Source organism: Anopheles darlingi, chromosome 3, assembly GCF_943734745.1.
Source record: "Anopheles darlingi chromosome 3, idAnoDarlMG_H_01, whole genome shotgun sequence".
Lineage (NCBI taxonomy): Eukaryota > Metazoa > Arthropoda > Insecta > Diptera > Culicidae > Anopheles > Anopheles darlingi.
In genome coordinates, this window is record NC_064875.1 from 17,181,853 (window position 1) to 17,203,966 (window position 22,114).

Sequence of the window (22,114 nt, forward strand, 5' to 3'; positions counted from 1 at the left end):
TGACCGAAACGACCGTGGAAAACTCTCCGTGAAGCCGAATATTAAACCATTTATTTCATTTTGGTCAACAGCTATGCAGAAAACAAAGGTAGCAATTTCGAATGAAATGACTGACGTGGCTCCTAAACCACGTGATGGACATCCGCCCGAGGCGTGGCTTAGTTGCAAAACATCCAGACTCAATTCCGAGAATTCGTGGTCTGTTTCAGAGGTTGCAGATTGTGCGTACAGCTGTTGGACAGATTGTGCGCTGTACGCGTACTAGCGGCCGCTATGGGATCGATAAGTGTGTGTTCCAGTACTGATCGGGAATGAATACCAAAGCACCGATTTGCATATAAATTAACGTCCGAATTTTCATCCTTTCATCAGTCAATCTTGGAAGTGATCTGCAGTACTACGATGAAAGAAACCGTGAAGCTCATCTTGTTGGCGTTGGTGCTCTTGGGAGCACATTTGGCAAAGGCTCAACAGGAGGATGGTGATGTAGGATCCACTGATACTACTGAATCCGACGAGCAGAATGGAACCAACCAAACATCAGGTGGTAACAGAGCTGGTCGATTGTTCAATGGAGTGCCCGCAACTAGTGCGAACCAACTTTACGCTGTGTTTGGTGATATAAACAGTGGAAGTAAATACGTGAGTGGCGCTGTTATTAGCAGTACCCAGGTCCTTACCTCTGCATCCGCTGTGCGGAGCGCGGGAACCGTAAACTCGGTAGGTATCAGGAAAAAAAAAAATTAAAGATTTACCAGCGCTTTTTATATCACTTTTTTGCTTTAATTTTCTGGTAGTTCACTGTGGCTGTTGGCAGTAATCCGAATGTTGGCAATGCAAAAGTTTACAACTATGCAAGCGTTGAAATACACAAAGATTTCGATTCGACGACCCGTGCGAACGATGTGGCTATCGTAACGATTAACGGCACCTTCGACGGAGCACCAAACGTGCATCCCATAACCATTGCCACCAGAGAGATTGTGGTATCTACCACAAATCGCACAACATGTGTAGTTGTTGGATTTGGACAAACAGGGGATTTTGCCTACACTTACACTATGTCTCAAGCCCAATACGAACTGCTTACTGATCAGGAATGTACCACTGCATTTAATCAAGCACTACCTCCCTCGTAAGTACTAATTAATTCCAAAGGTTTTCCAATGACAGGTACAATGAATGAATCTTTCATTTCTGTGCTTCCAGGATGCTATGTGCACGTGCGGTGAGTGGTTATGCTTGCCGTGTTGACCGCGGTGGTCCCCTAGTATGCAACGGTCTGTTGTACGGGATACTTACAGACCAAACAGGTTGCACTAGTGCAAATCCTCCGGTAGTTCAAAAGTTTGCAAAGCTTCCTGTCATCACAGGTCCTTGGTATGTCCCACCACCCAGGAAAAATTACGTATCTTGCCCATAAACATTGTACCGATGATGATCTATTACTGATGCAACGATTAAATAAACCCAGCAACATTGTTTGATTCACTGCATATTGATTCATATTCATCACTTGGTCCGAATGCTGCGATGAGGCAAAGATGCATTCTTTTAAACGTCATTTGCTCATTAATTCCATGGATGTTCAACGAAATACATCATTTTGTTCTAGTGTATTCGTATTCGTATATATCTACTTTTCAGTGTGTTTGCATTTTCTATTCCATTCCGTTTGACTCTTTTTGGTCTGGTTACAATCTGCCCTGCTGCCGGATATGCTGATGTCATCTCACTTGTGTAAACGGCATTCAACGGCTCAAGCGTTTGGTGAAGCAGCATAATGGAAAAGGCCGTGCCACATGAAGAGAAAAACATGCGTAAAAGCACATTGTAATGCCAACTCAATTTCCCTTATTTTCCAAAGCTTTGTGCTGAGTTTGCAAGAAAGTCAAAAAGACAAGAACGATTTTTGTTTATTAATTTTATTGAAATCTAATTAATTTTATTGAACTGGCCTATGTATTGCGTGTAACTCTTGCTAACAGGCGACATATCTCTGTCGCCAGGTACTAAAGCTGACAGCCAATTCCAGCAGTAAACACCCATAGCACCTTTCAGTCCCTTGGGATGCATGGATATTTCACAAAATCAAAACTCAACTATTAATAAGAAAATAATTTTCTATTTCCGATGATCGCTCATTGAGAATACGACTTGTGACGATGTTCAAAAGCTTAGAAACCTTGACACACAAGAACAAGATCGTTAGAACATGTGTTTGTTAGCAAACACAGACACAATTCTAAGAAACCTCCGAACCCCAATGTCGATGGCTAGTGCTGGTGATGTACGGTTTGTTCCTTATTCGTATTTATTGTAATAGAGTAACTATTTTAATATGTTAACAAAGTTTAGTGAATAAATTGTAATGCAAGTGACTTCTATGTCAGGGTTCTGAGAAACCAGCGTACCGTGTTTTACGAATTGGCGTCGACTCTACCGTCTCTTGGCAATTGTTTGTACAACTGTTTCGCAACCCTTGGTCTCTTTCTTCTTCTCCCTCTTGTGGAAGGGGGAGAGGCCCCATTTTTCGGTAAAACATAGAAATTTTGTGGCAGAGTTTACGTCTCCTGATAAGCCATCGCTTTCAATTCACTGTTTTGTCTTTTTCCTGCACCGTGCAGTGCAGAGCTGCACTGTTGGTCATAAATAGGATCAAGTAAACAATCTTATCCCATTGCTGTTGCTGGATAACACATTACACAGAAAAGTTTCATCTATTTGCAAGCATTTGTATGAAAAGCCGCCAATCGATCGAGCTATGGCCGCACTTAACCCTTAAGATTTCACGTTACATTTGCAATCGACTGATAGTCTTTCTTTGACGAAGAACGTCTAGCTAATACTATTCTTCTGGTAATACGTTGCAAGATTGCTTCAAGAGCTTCAGGACGTTGACAGCCTCAAACTCGAGACGGTAGCACAAACATAGCTCGTAGATCTCAGTGCAATGTTTGCAGTGTTGCCACGATCGGCTGATTTTGTTTTATTTCATTTTTTAGAAACAGTGACGAACCCGTCTAGACACCCGTATGCGTTTCACAGAAACAGCAAACAATGACCCGTTGTTTTGCTTGAGGGCCGTATCCGGCTCGAGCCTGTTTTCAACCACTGATACCTTTTTAAGAATCGTCCAACGGGCCACTTTCAGTGATTAGTTTCATGCTAGATCCAATGCATATTAGTTATAAGTATGAATTAATAAGTTATGGATTATTTTGTCCCATTGTATGATAATCACACTTACATAACCCACGAACCAATGGAAACAACACAAATGTATCTATTAAATGTTCGAATGACCAGAACGAACGAGGAAAACCCCCCGGGAAGCCGAATATTAAACCATTTATTTCATTTTGGTCAAGAGCTTCAGAACCTATGCAAAAAAGAAGGGTAGCAATTTCGAATGAAATGACTGACGTGGCTCCTAAACCACGTGATGGACATCCGCCCGAGGCGTGGCTTAGTTGCAAAACACCCAGACTCAATTCCGAGAATTCTTGGTCTGTTTCAGAGGTTGCAGATTGTGCGAACAGCTGTTGGGCAGATTGTGCGTACAGCGTACTAGCGGCACCTATGGGATCGATAAGTGTGTGTTCCAGTACTGATCGAGAATGAATACCAAAGCACCGATTTACATATAAATTAACGTCCGAATCTCCATCCGTTCCATCAGTAAATCTTGGAAGTGATCAGTAGTGCTACGATGAAGCAAACCGTGAAGCTAATCTTGTTGGCGTTGGTGCTCTGGGGAGCACATTTGACAAAGGCTCAACAGGAAGATGGTGATGTAGGATCCACTGATACTACTGAATCCGACGAGCAGAATGGAACCAACCAAACATCAGGCGGTAACAGAGCTGGTCGATTGTTCAATGGAGTGCCCGCAACGAGTGCGAACCAACTTTACTCTGTGGTAATATAAACAGTGGAAGTAAATACGTGAGTGGCGCTGTTATTAGCAGTACCCAGGTCCTTACCTCTGCATCCGCTGTGCGGAGCGCGGGAACCGTAGACTCGGTAGGTATCAGGAAAAAAAAATTAAAGATTTACCAGCGCTTTTTATATCACTTTTTTGCTTTAATTTTTTGGTAGTTCACTGTGGCTGTTGGCAGTAATCCGAATGTTGGCAATGCAAAAGTTTACAACTATGCAAGCGTTGAAATACACAAAGATTTCGATTCGACGACCCGTGCGAACGATGTGGCTATCGTAACGATTAACGGCACCTTCGACGGAGCACCAAACGTGCATCCCATAACCATTGCCACCAGAGAGATTGTGGTATCTACCACAAATCGCACAACATGTGTAGTTGTTGGATTTGGACAAACAGGGGATTTTGCCTACACTTACACTATGTCTCAAGCCCAATACGAACTGCTTACTGATCAGGAATGTACCACTGCATTTAATCAAGCACTACCTCCCTCGTAAGTACTAATTAATTCCAAAGGTTTTCCAATGACAGGTACAATGAATGAATCTTTCATTTCTGTGCTTCCAGGATGCTATGTGCACGTGCGGTGAGTGGTTATGCTTGCCGTGTTGACCGCGGTGGTCCCCTAGTATGCAACGGTCTGTTGTACGGGATACTTACAGACCAAACAGGTTGCACTAGTGCAAATCCTCCGGTAGTTCAAAAGTTTGCAAAGCTTCCTGTCATCACAGGTCCTTGGTATGTCCCACCACCCAGGAAAAATTACGTATCTTGCCCATAAACATTGTACCGATGATGATCTATTACTGATGCAACGATTAAATAAACCCAGCAACATTGTTTGATTCACTGCATATTGATTCATATTCATCACTTGGTCCGAATGCTGCGATGAGGCAAAGATTCACCCTTTTAAACGTCATTTGCTCATTAATTCCATGGATGTTCAACGAAATACATCATTTTGTTCTAGTGTATTCGTATTCGTACATATCTACTTTTCAGTGTGTTCGTATTTTCTATTCCATTCCGTTTGACTCTTTTTGTGCGGCGGGTCTGGTTACAATCTGCCCTGCTGCCGGATATGCTGATGTCATCTCACTTGTGTAAACGGCATTCAACGGCTCAAGCGTTTGGTGAAGCAGCATAATGGAAAAGGCCGTGCCACATGAAGAGAAAAACATGCGTAAAAGCACATTGTAATGCCAACTCAATTTCCCTTATTTTCCAAAGCTTTGTGCTGAGTTTGCAAGAAAGTCAAAAAGACAAGAACGATTTTTGTTTATTAATTTTATTGAAATCTAATTAATTTTATTGAACTGGCCTATGTATTGCGTGTAACTCTTGCTAACAGGCGACATATCTCTGTCGCCAGGTACTAAAGCTGACAGCCAATTCCAGCAGTAAACACCCATAGCACCTTTCAGTCCCTTGGGATGCATGGATATTTCACAAAATCAAAACTCAACTATTAATAAGAAAATAATTTTCTATTTCCGATGATCGCTCATTGAGAATACGACTTGTGACGATGTTCAAAAGCTTAGAAACCTTGACACACAAGAACAAGATCGTTAGAACATGTGTTTGTTAGCAAACACAGACACAATTCTAAGAAACCTCCGAACCCCAATGTCGATGGCTAGTGCTGGTGATGTACGGTTTGTTCCTTATTCGTATTTATTGTAATAGAGTAACTATTTTAATATGTTAACAAAGTTTAGTGAATAAATTGTAATGCAAGTGACTTCTATGTCAGGGTTCTGAGAAACCAGCGTACCGTGTTTTACGAATTGGCGTCGACTCTACCGTCTCTTGGCAATTGTTTGTACAACTGTTTCGCAACCCTTGGTCTCTTTCTTCTTCTCCCTCTTGTGGAAGGGGGAGAGGCCCCATTTTTCGGTAAAACATAGAAATTTTGTGGCAGAGTTTACGTCTCCTGATAAGCCATCGCTTTCAATTCACTGTTTTGTCTTTTTCCTGCACCGTGCAGTGCAGAGCTGCACTGTTGGTCATAAATAGGATCAAGTAAACAATCTTATCCCATTGCTGTTGCTGGATAACACATTACACAGAAAAGTTTCATCTATTTGCAAGCATTTGTATGAAAAGCCGCCAATCGATCGAGCTATGGCCGCACTTAACCCTTAAGATTTCACGTTACATTTGCAATCGACTGATAGTCTTTCTTTGACGAAGAACGTCTAGCTAATACTATTCTTCTGGTAATACGTTGCAAGATTGCTTCAAGAGCTTCAGGACGTTGACAGCCTCAAACTCGAGACGGTAGCACAAACATAGCTCGTAGATCTCAGTGCAATGTTTGCAGTGTTGCCACGATCGGCTGATTTTGTTTTATTTCATTTTTTAGAAACAGTGACGAACCCGTCTAGACACCCGTATGCGTTTCACAGAAACAGCAAACAATGACCCGTTGTTTTGCTTGAGGGCCGTATCCGGCTCGAGCCTGTTTTCAACCACTGATACCTTTTTAAGAATCGTCCAACGGGCCACTTTCAGTGATTAGTTTCATGCTAGATCCAATGCATATTAGTTATAAGTATGAATTAATAAGTTATGGATTATTTTGTCCCATTGTATGATAATCACACTTACATAACCCACGAACCAATGGAAACAACACAAATGTATCTATTAAATGTTCGAATGACCAGAACGAACGAGGAAAACCCCCCGGGAAGCCGAATATTAAACCATTTATTTCATTTTGGTCAAGAGCTTCAGAACCTATGCAAAAAAGAAGGGTAGCAATTTCGAATGAAATGACTGACGTGGCTCCTAAACCACGTGATGGACATCCGCCCGAGGCGTGGCTTAGTTGCAAAACACCCAGACTCAATTCCGAGAATTCTTGGTCTGTTTCAGAGGTTGCAGATTGTGCGAACAGCTGTTGGGCAGATTGTGCGTACAGCGTACTAGCGGCACCTATGGGATCGATAAGTGTGTGTTCCAGTACTGATCGAGAATGAATACCAAAGCACCGATTTACATATAAATTAACGTCCGAATCTCCATCCGTTCCATCAGTAAATCTTGGAAGTGATCAGTAGTGCTACGATGAAGCAAACCGTGAAGCTAATCTTGTTGGCGTTGGTGCTCTGGGGAGCACATTTGACAAAGGCTCAACAGGAAGATGGTGATGTAGGATCCACTGATACTACTGAATCCGACGAGCAGAATGGAACCAACCAAACATCAGGCGGTAACAGAGCTGGTCGATTGTTCAATGGAGTGCCCGCAACGAGTGCGAACCAACTTTACTCTGTGGTAATATAAACAGTGGAAGTAAATACGTGAGTGGCGCTGTTATTAGCAGTACCCAGGTCCTTACCTCTGCATCCGCTGTGCGGAGCGCGGGAACCGTAGACTCGGTAGGTATCAGGAAAAAAAAATTAAAGATTTACCAGCGCTTTTTATATCACTTTTTTGCTTTAATTTTTTGGTAGTTCACTGTGGCTGTTGGCAGTAATCCGAATGTTGGCAATGCAAAAGTTTACAACTATGCAAGCGTTGAAATACACAAAGATTTCGATTCGACGACCCGTGCGAACGATGTGGCTATCGTAACGATTAACGGCACCTTCGACGGAGCACCAAACGTGCATCCCATAACCATTGCCACCAGAGAGATTGTGGTATCTACCACAAATCGCACAACATGTGTAGTTGTTGGATTTGGACAAACAGGGGATTTTGCCTACACTTACACTATGTCTCAAGCCCAATACGAACTGCTTACTGATCAGGAATGTACCACTGCATTTAATCAAGCACTACCTCCCTCGTAAGTACTAATTAATTCCAAAGGTTTTCCAATGACAGGTACAATGAATGAATCTTTCATTTCTGTGCTTCCAGGATGCTATGTGCACGTGCGGTGAGTGGTTATGCTTGCCGTGTTGACCGCGGTGGTCCCCTAGTATGCAACGGTCTGTTGTACGGGATACTTACAGACCAAACAGGTTGCACTAGTGCAAATCCTCCGGTAGTTCAAAAGTTTGCAAAGCTTCCTGTCATCACAGGTCCTTGGTATGTCCCACCACCCAGGAAAAATTACGTATCTTGCCCATAAACATTGTACCGATGATGATCTATTACTGATGCAACGATTAAATAAACCCAGCAACATTGTTTGATTCACTGCATATTGATTCATATTCATCACTTGGTCCGAATGCTGCGATGAGGCAAAGATTCACCCTTTTAAACGTCATTTGCTCATTAATTCCATGGATGTTCAACGAAATACATCATTTTGTTCTAGTGTATTCGTATTCGTACATATCTACTTTTCAGTGTGTTCGTATTTTCTATTCCATTCCGTTTGACTCTTTTTGTGCGGCGGGTCTGGTTACAATCTGCCCTGCTGCCGGATATGCTGATGTCATCTCACTTGTGTAAACGGCATTCAACGGCTCAAGCGTTTGGTGAAGCAGCATAATGGAAAAGGCCGTGCCACATGAAGAGAAAAACATGCGTAAAAGCACATTGTAATGCCAACTCAATTTCCCTTATTTTCCAAAGCTTTGTGCTGAGTTTGCAAGAAAGTCAAAAAGACAAGAACGATTTTTGTTTATTAATTTTATTGAAATCTAATTAATTTTATTGAACTGGCCTATGTATTGCGTGTAACTCTTGCTAACAGGCGACATATCTCTGTCGCCAGGTACTAAAGCTGACAGCCAATTCCAGCAGTAAACACCCATAGCACCTTTCAGTCCCTTGGGATGCATGGATATTTCACAAAATCAAAACTCAACTATTAATAAGAAAATAATTTTCTATTTCCGATGATCGCTCATTGAGAATACGACTTGTGACGATGTTCAAAAGCTTAGAAACCTTGACACACAAGAACAAGATCGTTAGAACATGTGTTTGTTAGCAAACACAGACACAATTCTAAGAAACCTCCGAACCCCAATGTCGATGGCTAGTGCTGCTGATGTACCGTTTGTTCCTTATTCGTATTTATTGTAATAGAGTAACTATTTTAATATGTTAACAAAGTTTAGTGAATAAATTGTAATGCAAGTGACTTCTATGCCAGGGTTTTGAGAAACCAGCGTACCGTGTTTTGCGTATCGGCAGCGACTCTACCGTCTCTTGGCAATTGTTTGTACAACTGTTTCGCAACCCTTGGTCTCCTTCTTCTTCTCCCTCTTGTGGAAGGGGGAGAGGCTCCATTTTTCGGTAAAACATAGAAATTTTGTGGCAGAGTTTACGTCTCCTGATAAACCATCGCTTTCAATTCACTGTTTTGTCTTTTTCCTGCACCGTGCAGTGCAGAGCTGCACTGTTGGTCATAAATAGGATCAAGTAAACAATCTTATCGCATTGCTGTTGCTGGATAACACATTACACAGAAAAGTTTCATCTATTTGCAAGCATTTGTATGAAAAGCCGCCAATCGATCGAACTACGGCCGCACTTAACCCTTAAGATTTGACGTGACATTCGCAATCGACTGATAGTCTTTCTTTCACGATGATCGTCTAGATGATCGTGTTAATATTCTTCTGGTAATACGATACAAGATTGCTTCAAGGACTTCAGGTCGTTGCCAGCCTCAAACCCGAGACGGTAACGCAAACAGAGCTCGCAGATCCCAGTGCCATGTTTGCAGTGTTGCCACAAGCAGAAGATTTTTTTCGTTTCCACAGAAACAATGTTGAACCCGTCTAGACACCCGCCGGTGTTTCACAGATACAGCAAACAATGACTCGTTGCTTTGCTTGAAGGCCGTATCTGGCACGAGCCTGTTATCAGCTTGTGTTCAAGAACTCGTGTTAGTGTACGCGCGATAACTGGTCTAGAATGTGTACCATAGCACCGAGTTGGATATAAATTATCGTCCGAATTTTCATCCTTTTATCAATCTGGGAAGTGATCAGTAGTGCTACACGTTGAAACAAAGTGAAAAGCCAGTTTTGTTTGGTGTTGGTGCTCTAGGGAGCATTTCGCGAAAGCTCAGCGCGAAGGAGGAGGTTTCCATCTCAGGACAAGACGGTGAGCGTGGCGTGGTATACGTTGATTCCAGTTGATCGGGATTGTGCTGCAGGTCCTCCATAAAAATGCGTTTGCTACTGCGTTGAAAATGCTACTCATTATGATTGTTATCTTCTACTTGATGCTACACAATGGAATATCTCTAGCAAAACTGTGTGCCTCGAAGCCGAATTGGTCAGGCTATTCCAAATTTTGAACGAGGCTCTTCCATTGCTGCGGGCTGGACACAGTTTATGCGCTTGTGGATGGGATGCTAGCAAATCATTTGTTCAGATATTGCTCACAAATCCAGCGTGTTGTGCTCTGGTGAAGCGACCTGATCAAATGGTTGAAAGAAGCACCCATCTCTGATGACGCAGCAAAACGGATACTTTGGCAAAATGAAGGATTATAACAGTAGATCATATATCCCTACGGATGAAAAGGATGTGAAAGTAATAAGAAGCGTGCTTAAAATCGGAGAAAGTGAAAAATGTAATCATATGGCGCCAAATAATGGACGATTGATTGTGACATTCATCGTTACATATGTAACCGTGATAAGAACAGCGCTCCTCAGCGAGAGATAGTGGATGAGCATGGGGACGATTACAGGGACAAATGAAACTTTTCAATATTTATTAGACAAGATAGTTGTCTCTTCACGCACATGGTCTCTACTGCAATCCGTCGTACGTTTCTCGAAAAGAAAACTATTGACATTAATAATAATCAACTCTTGACACTAATAATAATGACACTCAAATAATGAACGGAGATTCACATCCCGGCGCAGGATGGCGATGATTCAAATGATAATTACCTTCGCACCACGATGCCAGCCACCGTGTCGCATATCATAAGCATAAGTAACCCATAACACAATTCGCGTAGTAATTATCATAAAGAAGTTTATTTGAGAATAGTTCGTGACTGTTTATATAATTCTGTTTTTCGTTTTTGCTTCCTGCCCACGATGGGTGGGGGTTTTCTGTTTTCTTCTCCTGCGACTCATGACTTTTTACAACATTTATTTGTCAACTGTTTACCACTGCCTGCATCACCTGCATTATATCGTTCAGTTGCAGTTGCACTAATGCTACTATCCATTACATCATTCCGTACACCACCATCCACCACGCTTACACCGAGACCCACCCACCAGCGTTTAATTACGATCGTCCTCCCCTTAGCGGTTGGTATCTTTTTTGTGGCAGCCTCATAAAATTCCTATTCTTCAAACGCAAACACGCTTTTTTTCACCCTGTTCACCGAGACAAGATGATCGGGATCGGTTTCGATCGTGTTCTTCGCTGTGCTGGGTTGCTAGTTAGAAACAACTGGTCTGACTGATCTGGTGTGTGTGTGTGTATGGGCGAGTGTTAAGTAGGAATCGAGAGCTTTCGCTGTTACTGTTTCACTTAGTTGGATTCATTCTTGTTTCGTTTGGTGGCGGTTGATGGAACCATCTAGTTTAACTTTTACACTCTAGGTCTTTCTATCGGCGCTCATCGCTGACACACGGTTCTAGTTCTCTACGTTTGCTTTCGTTTTGCTCAAGTTTAAATGATATGTCTATCTATCTTTATACAGGTTTTTTTTTCTTCATTTATTTCGTCGAACCTCTCGCGCGGTCTCTCCTGATGCCAGCTCTCTAGCGGCAGAACGGTAAACTGCCAGCCAGTCCTGCTACCCTCATGGCAGGCCGTATGGCAAAATCGAACACCAATCATCCGAAGTTTTATTTCATCCTCTTGTACTACGATGATCGTTACTACAGCGTACGTGTATGGTTTCACAACAGTTTTCACATCCTGTGATCCTTCTCCATCCAGTTTTTTTCATCCCCGACGGGGCAACGTGCCAATCCGATTCCACCGAACGCAAACTGGCGGGCCCGATTGATGATTGTGGTGATTTCGAATATTGTTTTCGCCAATAATTGCCATTGCCATTCCGTGTGAGAAATATTAAAAAAATTCGGCGGATGTTGAGTACAAAAATACGCCTAATTCTATGTGATATGCCAACCAAGCACACCGCCCGGCTGCGTGGCATTCCATTAACCGATCGGATTCCCCTACGATATGAACGATGCGAAAAATGCAAAACGACGCAAAACGGATGACGAGGAAAGTTCATCTAACATCTATGAGAGTGGAGCACTATCACTGACTCTAAACAACAAGCCAGCTGCAGCCTGACTCTAGCGAAAAATGGCCTGAAAATTTTGAGTTTTCTTTACTGTCTACCCTCACTCACTACTGCCCTGCTATTAGAGTATAAGAGTTTTTGTTTTGATTTTGATTCTATCAACTAGAACCTAGAGTTTGTACCACAATCCAATGTTGCTTCGCTAAACAAATGTACTGCCCTCTCGTACATCACTAATCGCTATCAAATCGTGTGTGTGTGTGTGTGTGTGTGTGTGTGGATTTTTTTCGTTTTTCTTTTGTTGTTATAATTATTGCTGTAAGAAAAATGGTCTACCAATGCCAATGCCTTGTCGTAGCAATGTGTCAAACAGGGAAGAAGGATAACATTGATATCTTGGTTTCGCAAATTTCGACCAACTTACTGCTAATGATTCGTCTCACAGACTCTAGCCTACGTTAGATACTAAAGAAGAAGATGCCTCTCGTCGAGCCGCCGGCTCATATTCTGTTTTAAATACTATCTTTCTGTCTCTCCCCTGTCCAGGTCTTACCGTTCAACATGTATTATATACTTTCCTCAACCGAAAGTTCTCGGCCACTATCCCCTTAATCGCTTCCATTTGATTGTATTGTTTCCGACCGTTAAGCTGACGGCGAGTCGCTTATGTTTTTTTGTTTTGAAATTTCTCTTCACAAAATTGTTTCTTTGCCGATAAGATAAACACAAATCGCACTCGAAATCATCTCAAACTAAGGGCATCCGACCGTATTGTCGACCAGTGTCGTCACTAAAGCGATCTACTTTAGCTAAATAAAAGGTTTACCAATCATGCTGACAAGGTGGTACCAACAACCAAAATACAATCTGTTAAAAACAGATTACATTAAAACCAACGTGAATTGTCGAAACTTTATAAAAGTTTCCCCGCCTTCCTACCACTGCACGATACTACACTACACTGCACTTACAGCAGCTGCTTGCTATTCCTGCTCTTCTTTTTCACCTTCCAGGCCAGGCCCATGCGCGATCTTACTCGTTACTTGGTGGGTATATTCTGTGTGTTTCCAGCATTCGTATTTTCTCTGACATCGTGCCATTTTTGGCCGCCCCGACTTCGTTACCACAGGAACAACCAAATGAATGGAAAAAGCTCTACGTTTCTCTGGTCCTTTGACCCTTCCTTCCCGGTGCCGGCTCTTCGCTCTGTCTCTCGCTCGCTAAATGCATCCCTAGACGGTAATTATTGTTTCTTGATTTGTAGCGCCGTGTTTTGCTTGTGTGTTTTTGTCCGGGGTTTATTTTTGCTGTTCACCCCCACTGGACCCACTGGTCTGTTCTGTTTGCAGTGTGCACAATATCCCCACAATATGATACCGACTGACCGCAGCCAGCTGGCTCCGGGCGGGGGGAGTTTCTATTTCCGAGAAATCATTAGATTGCAGTAATTGGTTCTTTCAATCTACGGTTTCTAGCTAACGTTATCTGCTCCCTCTCTCTTTCATTCTCTCGTTGTCTATGCCAAAAAAGGAGACTATCCGTAAGCTGGTGTTGCTGAGGATAGGGTAATGGGGAGTATGTTTGCCTTAGGGTGTCCGATTACATGAGCCGGCACGGTATAAGGACGAGATGCTGCACAGTACAGACCCCTTGTACAGTTTTCGTTTCCTTAGTTTGCTCCTACTCTCCGGTTCTCTCCAGCCGCAATCGTTCTCTAATCGCTACCCTGAACTGTTCCATGGTTTATCTATTATAGTCACAACGCTGGCTTTCGCTCACTCCAGCCACCTTCACCTCCGTCTCCAGTCAGCACTCGTTTATAGTAGAATCATGGGTGTGCACAACTGTTTTTTTTTTTACAAATTATTTGGAAAATGCCACCGCTCCGACCGCTTGAGGGAAATTCGCGATCCTACGACGCCCGTTAAATCCGCGACTACAAGTGCCATACCATTACATTTAACTTAGATTCGATGCTTGCGTGTCCCCGGGACACACGGGACCATTGTTATACGTTGCGGCCTGCAAGCCTGCTCGTTTATACGCTGCACTACACTAGTAGTTGGATATACAATCTCTTACTCGCACTTTCTCTTTCTATCTCTCTCTCTCTCTTCTTCGGATCTCACAACACTTGATGGGTTTTAATGGGCTTCGCTCTGCTAATACTAATGCATCATACTAACGATGCTTTCGAGTTCGACTTCTATGTCCCTCCCTTTTTGCCTTACCTAATGTTTCTCAAACAAACACGCTCACACGCACACACACACATACCGAGACACACACTTGTACAAACGATACCCTGCTTCTTTCGTCTTAACATTTCACTACAAACACGCTGTTCCACTCCTTAGTCTACTGCTCTTTGCCCGGGATTAGTTAGTCTCTGTTCTGTTCTGTTCATGGTCTTCGCGCGCAGCCCTTATCTTCACTCTAGTGTAGTGCTTATTTTTTTTTTATCATTTTCGATACCGTTTGTCTTTCTGTATTGACCGTATGATGCCTCTGCCCCATTACTGAATGCCACTACTACTACTACTAGTACAACACGTAAGGAGTCTAGATAAAGGGTTCTTTTGCCTATTGGTCTGCTACTAACTATTGGGCCTCTATCTAAGACTTGACGGACCTAATACCCAAGTCCTGAACCAGGGTGGGGGGTTTCTACGATAGGGGGAGAGAGAAAAACGGGGGGAGATAAAGAGAGAAGTGTAGATCTCTAGTGGAAAGGATCGAAATAAAGTTCATATTGTTTTTTCCATCCCCTACAACAGATTTACAGCACACTTGTCTGTCAGGCGACATCGAGACTGTCTGGTTGTTGATGGGACTCACCGTAACCTGACTTCGCACTGACCAGCCATAGCAAATGCTGTTTGGAACAAATTCGCACCTTTTTTGTGAACCTCGGCAGGAGGAGTCATATTCTCCAGAGATGGTTTCAGGACTCCACTGCAGGGGGGAACACTTTATTAATGCTTACACCGCTTCCCACTAGTTTTGTTTGTGGTGTTTTTTTTTTGTCTTTTAACTTCTACAGGTATACTAATCTCACCTTTCTACGCCGACTTTTCAGCTGCTTACGCTCGCTTCTCACGAGTTTCCCGTCCGCTTTCGCTTCTGCTTGATCTTTGTTTCGCTTGAATTTCTTTGATTTTTTTTCTTCGTGGGACTTGAATCAACGGATACTGCGCGCGTTCCACGCGCGTCGCATCATATTACACGCCTCTGATATTCGAGTTTCCGAGGACAAAACCTCCAACTCTGGCGCTCAATACTGCTCCCTACGCCACTCGCCACATTGATGTTTGATGCGAGCGTTCGAGCGATTACAGGTGCTGCTGTGGCTGCTGTATGGCAGACAGTAGTCCGATCTTTGCTCGTTGGGCGACCCCAAGGACAGCTATGCTTCAGTTACACCACCTTGATGCGTTCGAGAGCGCTCAACCGGAGGCCAGACCATTTACGGGGGGACCCGAGACCCCCATCTTCCGAGGGAGAGAGAAAAGAAGAAATAAAGCAACCAAGAAAGAAAGCGTAAGGAGCGAACGGAAATGACGAAGCGAAAGGGGAAAAGAGCGCGAAAACGGAACAGAGAACGCGGTGCAAACGGCGGTGGTCCGTCGACGGAATCGAACGGAATCGCACCGACGCCAGTAGAGGCAGCAGAAGAAACGAAACAGAAAAAAAGAACGTAAACATTTGGAAAGTCAAGGTCCTCCACCTGAGCAGCTCTCGAACACTTCATCAAAGCATCCACGGATGCGCATCCCTTTGATCCCGGGTGCCGCGGTGGCCCGCGGGATCGTGCCGTTAGGCAAACGGGGTGACAGGATACACTGCCGCCGCCGCCGCCATATGTCAGTGTCAACGCTTGAAGCGTCACCGTTCCACGGCACAAAAGGCACAGACCTGTGATGTTGTTGTTGTGGTGTCTGTTCGTTCGGCCGAGATCGTGCTCCAATGCGTTGCCACGAGAACAGCAGGCCGCAACCAGTGGATTCACTGCACGCATACCTGTCGGGGTCTGTAGATTTAGATTTAGAAACACAAAAAAAAAAACCCAAAAAATAACCGAAGTAACCTTTGAAGTGCTTCACGAAAGAGTATCCCAGGGAGTCCGACATTAGTGCGGAAAGCATAATACGAATCGCGTTTTTAAAGGTGTAAGCCGGAAGCAGAAGCAGAGAACGCAAGCGACGGACGCGAGGTAGGTAGGTGTGGTCGCGAAAGCCCAATTCGGTAGACGCGTTGTGGGTTGGGTGCAGAGATAAAAGGGAGAGAAGAAACCGGACGTCACGGACCGGAGGTTCGAATGAGATGAGTAGTAGGATGCTGCTGCTGCGAGAAGCGTTTTCGCGTTCGGCCTTTTTGTTTCTCCCCTGTTCTCGGTTCCGTTCATTTCGAAATTGCTTTCAGGGTTTTGCGTGTCGCTCCCGCAGGTGCTGCTATGGCGTGCGTCTTCTAGACTAGACCTAGTGTCACTAGAGAGGTCCCCGGCTAACTTGAATTCTTGAACGCGAAGGTCAGAAGTTGAGTTTGAGTTGAGCACCTTCCCGTGGAAGTACTTCCGGAGGGGCGCGGGCCTACCTACAACCGGCTACTGACTAGTGCCTAGAGTGGTGCGAAAGAACGAGAGTAAAAGGTACGACAGGAAAAAACACGCTACAACGTCTAACGGCTAGAGTTTAGGAGATTGCTTTCGGACTAGGAACAAGGACATCTAGCTGGAATACACTCTGGCGGTGTGTCCATATGTGCCAACGCGGAGTCGTTCCTCCTATTTGCTCCCTCTAAAGGCTCTGAGGAATGGGCGCACGCTAATCGGCGCGCCGCGTAAGAGACGAACTTTTGGAAGAAGTAGCAAGAACAAAGTACAAGAACAAGGCGCTATATCGCTACAGAGAGGTACAGGTACAGACAGAGCGTGAGAGAGATAGATAGAGAGACATCGCTCCCTCGCTCTCTCACTCACACGCCCTGTGTTCCTCATTGTTTCTCTCTCCCTCGCCCTCTCCTTGCTGCAAGGAGAGGGATACTAAGTGACTCCGACGGGCGCGTCACCACGAAAGGGGGTTAGATGCAGCCCCCTGTCGCAGTGACGCGTCGTGGATGCCGTTCGATGTTCGAATCTTTTCAATGTTCTCGGGATTTCTGTCGAGAGGGAATTCCATGTGATCGAACCCAGTGATGGTGTCCAGGTCGTCGGGGTGGTGGGAAAAGGCATTCCTCTCTTGGGTTTTTGGTTTGGTTTTGGTTTGGTTGTTCTTTTCCGGATTCGCTAAACATTCATATTTCAATATTTATGATTTCATATACACATATATAACAAACAGTAATGGCTGGTGGATTGGCATTTGTTTTCTTGGTGGCTCTTGCTGGCTGCACGAACTGCCCGTCACTAGTATGTGTCGTCGCTGCTTCTCGGCTACGAGAATCATCAAACATATATAAATTCGATAAATATGGACATATGCAATGTTTAATGCTTATTCTAAAAGAGCAGGAAGGAGACCCGGGTCCGCCGGGCGTCACCCTTGACGCCACGGCGGGCCATCCCGTACTGTCACATGCTCGCCTCGGTGCTGGTCGTCGAACCCTTGCTGTCGCCCTGCAGCCCGGATGCGCCATCGTCGTCCCGGGAACCGCCGGCTGCCGCCCGGCCGGCCAGTCCACTGAAATCTAGCTTATACTGTTGCCGGTGTACGTGTGTGTGTGTGTTTTTCGTGTTTTATTTTTTTATTTTCGGTTTTTTTTATTTTTCGTGAGATTGTGAGCATAGTATGTGTGCGTGTTTGTGTGTTCGAGAGTGTGTTTGAGGCGCAAGAGGAAGAGAGCAGAGAATGAAAAAGTGAACAAAACAGTGTTAGTATTCGTCAGTGATATGCTTCATTTAGTTTTCAGCGGATGGTTCTTGCATTCCATCAGACATACCCAAAAAGCAGTAACAGAAATGTTTACGAAAAAAGAAAACGAAACAAAACAACAACAAAAAAGAACAAAAGCCACATCCATCCATACAGTATCAGTAATGATAAATTATTGGAACACAAAAGCAACGGATAAACCACCAAACGGATGCAACTAAAATAACATTCACCAAACTAAAGTTAATATGTTTGCGCTTGCGTATGGACAAGCGGTTAGCTTAACGTAACGAACGCAAAAGCCGAAAATACAACGAAACGATCAAGATGGTTCGATTAGGAAGTGACAAAATGAAACCAAAAACAAATGGAAAAGATTTCTAAATCAATTACCAAAAAACCTAAAATCAACTAACGGTTATCAACTAAACACAAAATACAAAAGCAACCAACGGTTTAATTACACACACCAAAAAAAAACAGAACAACATAATGAGGCGTATCGAGTAGGCTACGACGCGGATGAGGAGGACGGAATTGAATGTTGGTTTTTTTTTTATTTCAATCGAGAAAATATGAAACCGACGCTGATAGAAAATATGCTGTAAAAGCGGAAATCGGTTGGAAAACTGCGAACACAAACTCAAATCCGGATTATTCGTTTTAAAGGAGACGACATCAACCGTCCATCCAAAAAGCTGGTCCTCAAAAGTGCCAGAAAAGAAGTGTTGTTGTACCAAAAACCCCGAACCCAAACCCACAACAAAAAAACGGCAAACACATTTTGAACAATTCGAACACGAAGGAACGACAAAGTGCCAAACAAAGTGGGGCTCATAAGTGAACATTGAAGGCTCGGAGGATGCAACTGAGCAACGTGTGTAACGGGCAGCTACATCTCGCATCTGCATTACCAAGCATTACCGCCGCCGCGGACACGGTCACACCACACCGCACCGCACTACTACCATTTGCACTGACGGATGCCTTCGAAGTCGTACGAGGACCGGCGCAGAGGAACAAAGTTTTCCTGTGTTTGGTAATTTGTGTGTGTGTGTGCCGGTGTGTGTGCGTTTGTATGTTGTGAGAAAGCGCGTGTCGGTGTCGCAATCGTAACGAGGGAGGTGCACGGGAAAGAAAAGCGAGAAAAAAAAGTAAATCAAGATTCAATCGGAAAATTCGAAGAGAGCGCAGAGCACACCCAGCGCTCATTTCGAAGCGAAGAAGAGGGAGAAGAAGTGAAAAACGACAGTACCGGGACCGTTTCAAGCACCGAAACGAGAGGAAGAATCAGCGACACGGGGTGGGGCTTTGGGTGAATAGGATTTGTTGGTTGATAGGTGAGATTTGTGGAAAATCTCACCGAGGGAGATTTGTCTGGCTTCGCATTGCTCGCATTGCTCGCTGCAGGGATGAACATTTCGCAGCTACCGAAACACCAATTCCAGCTTAGGCGCGTCGCAAATCCTGCTAAGCGTGAACAGTGAATAGATTTCCAACCGGGCACCTGTTCCACTTTCCAATCTCGTCCCGAATTCAATTAACGAGAAGCACGAGCCCTCCTCCGTAGACCTCGGAAGTCGTAGTGATTGTGCGAATCAGCGGTGGAATCAAAATGGTTTTCATTTTGCGAACGAAGCTTGCCATGAGTTTGGGATGAGAAAGGGAATGAACAATCCATGATCGGTGGATTTTGGTCCGTAGCAGTTCAGAATGAAAACCAAGCGAGCTTCTCCTATGCCACGAATGCTCTGTTTGCGCGATTTTGATGATCGTGTTCTGATGATGATGATGATTATGATCATCCTGCCGATAGCATTCCGCAAGAGCGTTGAACTATTAAACTATTCGTTCGTTTCATGGCCTTACATTTTTCTTGCCGATGCTGCTGCTGCTGCTGCTGCTGGGGGGCGCTCTCGACATGTGGTTGTAAGATAGCATACTTTAGAGTACGGTCTATGTATAGTGTTAATAATTCCTTCGACTTCGATTCGTTCGAACGCTTAGCTTAGCTGCATTACTATCCAGCAACGTGCCGTTAACCACCCTGCCACCACACACACACACACACACTCTCCTTTTTGGACAACATTTGTATCGTATCGTATGTCCTGCATATGATATGCACCTTTATGCACTTTCAGTGCATCTGTGTGTGTGTGTGTGTTTGAGTGTGTGAGCTCAAATGATCGAACGACGGCGCACCGTCTTAGACATACACTTCTCCGAACTCACGTTTAGGCTGAAGGCATGCGAATAGATATGGAGCTATATTCAAATTGGGTGCGGTGGTTTGGCTGAGAATGTAATAAGCGCTGTTCTTACCCGTTTATACTCACAGGTCGGCCGAGTTTTGTTCGTGCCAAGCTTACGGGCAACGAGAGAAAGCGAAAGGCAACATTCGAAAGACGAATCCCGAAAACGAACGCAAAACAAATGAAACGTTAAATCGAGATGGAAAAATACGGGCCGATGCCCGTCAGCTGTCAGGATACAGTTCCAGAACGAACGGCGGGGAGGTTCCATGGAGCAGAGGCAGAAGCGACGATCGTGTGTATAATGTGTCTACTGGCCGAAAATAATGATCGCACACATGATTGATGATGATCTTGCCATCATGGCGACCGAGATGCTCGTGACACAAGCAGATGGTAGAACGCATTATGGAGCTAGCACGAGATCGAGATGACGAGTTAACGAACGGTGGTCAGCGGTAGTGTGACAAACAGCAACAACAGTACAACAGGGGAGGGACTGTAATAATCATGCGCCTGCATTCACTGCAGCATATGATATGCCGTGGCGTCGTGACCTTACATCTAGGGCTTCAGTAGCAGCAGCTGTTGCTGCATTCGAAACTCTTTTGAAAACCTCGACGTAAGCTGCTCGCGAAAACACTAACCTTAAATTGAATCACTTATCTCTTAAACACTTATACTACCTGGACGGCATCATCTGCTGTTCCGTCTCTTCTAATTGGACTAGAACACCTTAAGAGACTCTACTATGCGGCTGCTCATGTAATTACATCAACTACTGGCTCGGATTGAACATGTTTTTTTTTAAATATTATTTAATTAGTGTTCTACTTCCTACTTTCTTCTTTCCTAATTGAGCTTTTAGCTCAATGCCTCTTTTGTTGTCCCTGGTCTTAGCTACCACAAGAAGCACCTACTCAGACCTATGCTCCGTACAGACCATCCGACGATCAAACCCATTTGCATCGGCTCTCCAGTGACGCGGAAGCGAGCTCCACTTCTAGTGACGTAAGGCGCCGCCCATAAGACGAGAAAGGCGCGTGCCTTCTTAAGCAAGTTAGTGCAATCCTGTTAGCACACCGCACACACACACACACACACACACACCATTCTTGATACAACAGTTTCTACGAGCTGGCCACACCATTTCCGGTCGGTTCCATTTCAACAGGTTCCACAGCTCCATGCTATGCATATGGTTTTGCATTTGCGAATGTTATTTATAGCCATGCCATGTTGTTACCGGTGCGGTTCTGCGGAATTCACGCGCCACGTGCACCGGACCGGAGCACTCTTTCGCCAATCGCATTTGGTTGTCATCGCATAGAGCATGCACCACTGGCACGTGAGGCTTATGCTTACTTGGCAGGGGAGGCATTGTAGCCGTAACGTACGTACGGCATTGCGGCGATGCCGGGTGCCGATATTCCCGCTCTGATGAATGCCTGCTTGAGTGTGCGTACAATTACGAAAGGACCTTCGAACCGCGACAGTTGGTGCGTGATCCAATTGGTGGGCCTTAAACCTTCCCCTTTGTTTGGTGGCAACACACTTTTAGCGGCTCCATAATAGTCCTTATCACCTTACTGGACACGGGGACGAACGGCACGCAGGACGGATAGATGGATGGATGGATGGATGGATGGTTGGTTACTTTAGACCACCACCGTTGTTGGCGCTCTCTTATCTGCTTCGCATGGGAATGTCTGCTTGTTGTGGAACCGCTTTACGATACACTCGAACCTCAAGAGTGGATTGCTGCGTGTGTTTCGGTGTCTTTGTGTGTGTGTGTGTCTTTGGGGTTGGCCTGTTGCTACTGCGTCTTGTAGGGTACCTGCTGCGGCAACCGAAGTGCATACTGATGTCGGGATTTCCGC

At 44.5% G+C, this 22,114-nt stretch overlaps 3 protein-coding genes across 10 annotated transcripts in view; 2 read left to right on the forward strand and 1 right to left on the reverse strand.

The window, feature by feature from the left end:
• The window catches only part of LOC125953375 (pericentrin), a 465,615-nt gene that overhangs the window by 415,984 nt on the left and 27,517 nt on the right, over positions 1–22,114 (forward strand). The gene's annotated exons all lie outside the window — the stretch shown is intronic.
• On the forward strand, positions 7,025–7,771 carry LOC125953634 (uncharacterized). Its single transcript, XM_049683316.1, has 3 exons — positions 7,025–7,108; positions 7,177–7,338; positions 7,414–7,771. The coding sequence occupies exons 1-3, from the start codon at positions 7,025–7,027 to the stop codon at positions 7,753–7,755; spliced, it is 588 nt and encodes a 195-aa protein (XP_049539273.1). The 3' UTR covers positions 7,756–7,771.
• Positions 14,837–22,114, reverse strand: part of LOC125953406 (alpha-catulin) — a 73,555-nt gene continuing 66,277 nt past the window's right edge. For 4 of the 8 annotated variants that reach the window (XM_049682973.1, XM_049682969.1, XM_049682968.1 and 1 more), the window contains 2 exons: positions 20,305–20,346; positions 18,175–20,247 (listed from right to left, as the gene is read on the reverse strand). In XM_049682973.1, coding sequence (XP_049538930.1) covers positions 20,161–20,247; positions 20,305–20,346 — 129 coding nt within the window. In that variant the 3' untranslated portion in view covers positions 18,175–20,160. Of the gene's footprint in view, positions 17,805–18,174; positions 22,096–22,114 lie in introns of those variants that run through there. The other 4 variants (XR_007468958.1, XM_049682970.1, XM_049682971.1 and 1 more) reach the window with 4 other exon arrangements.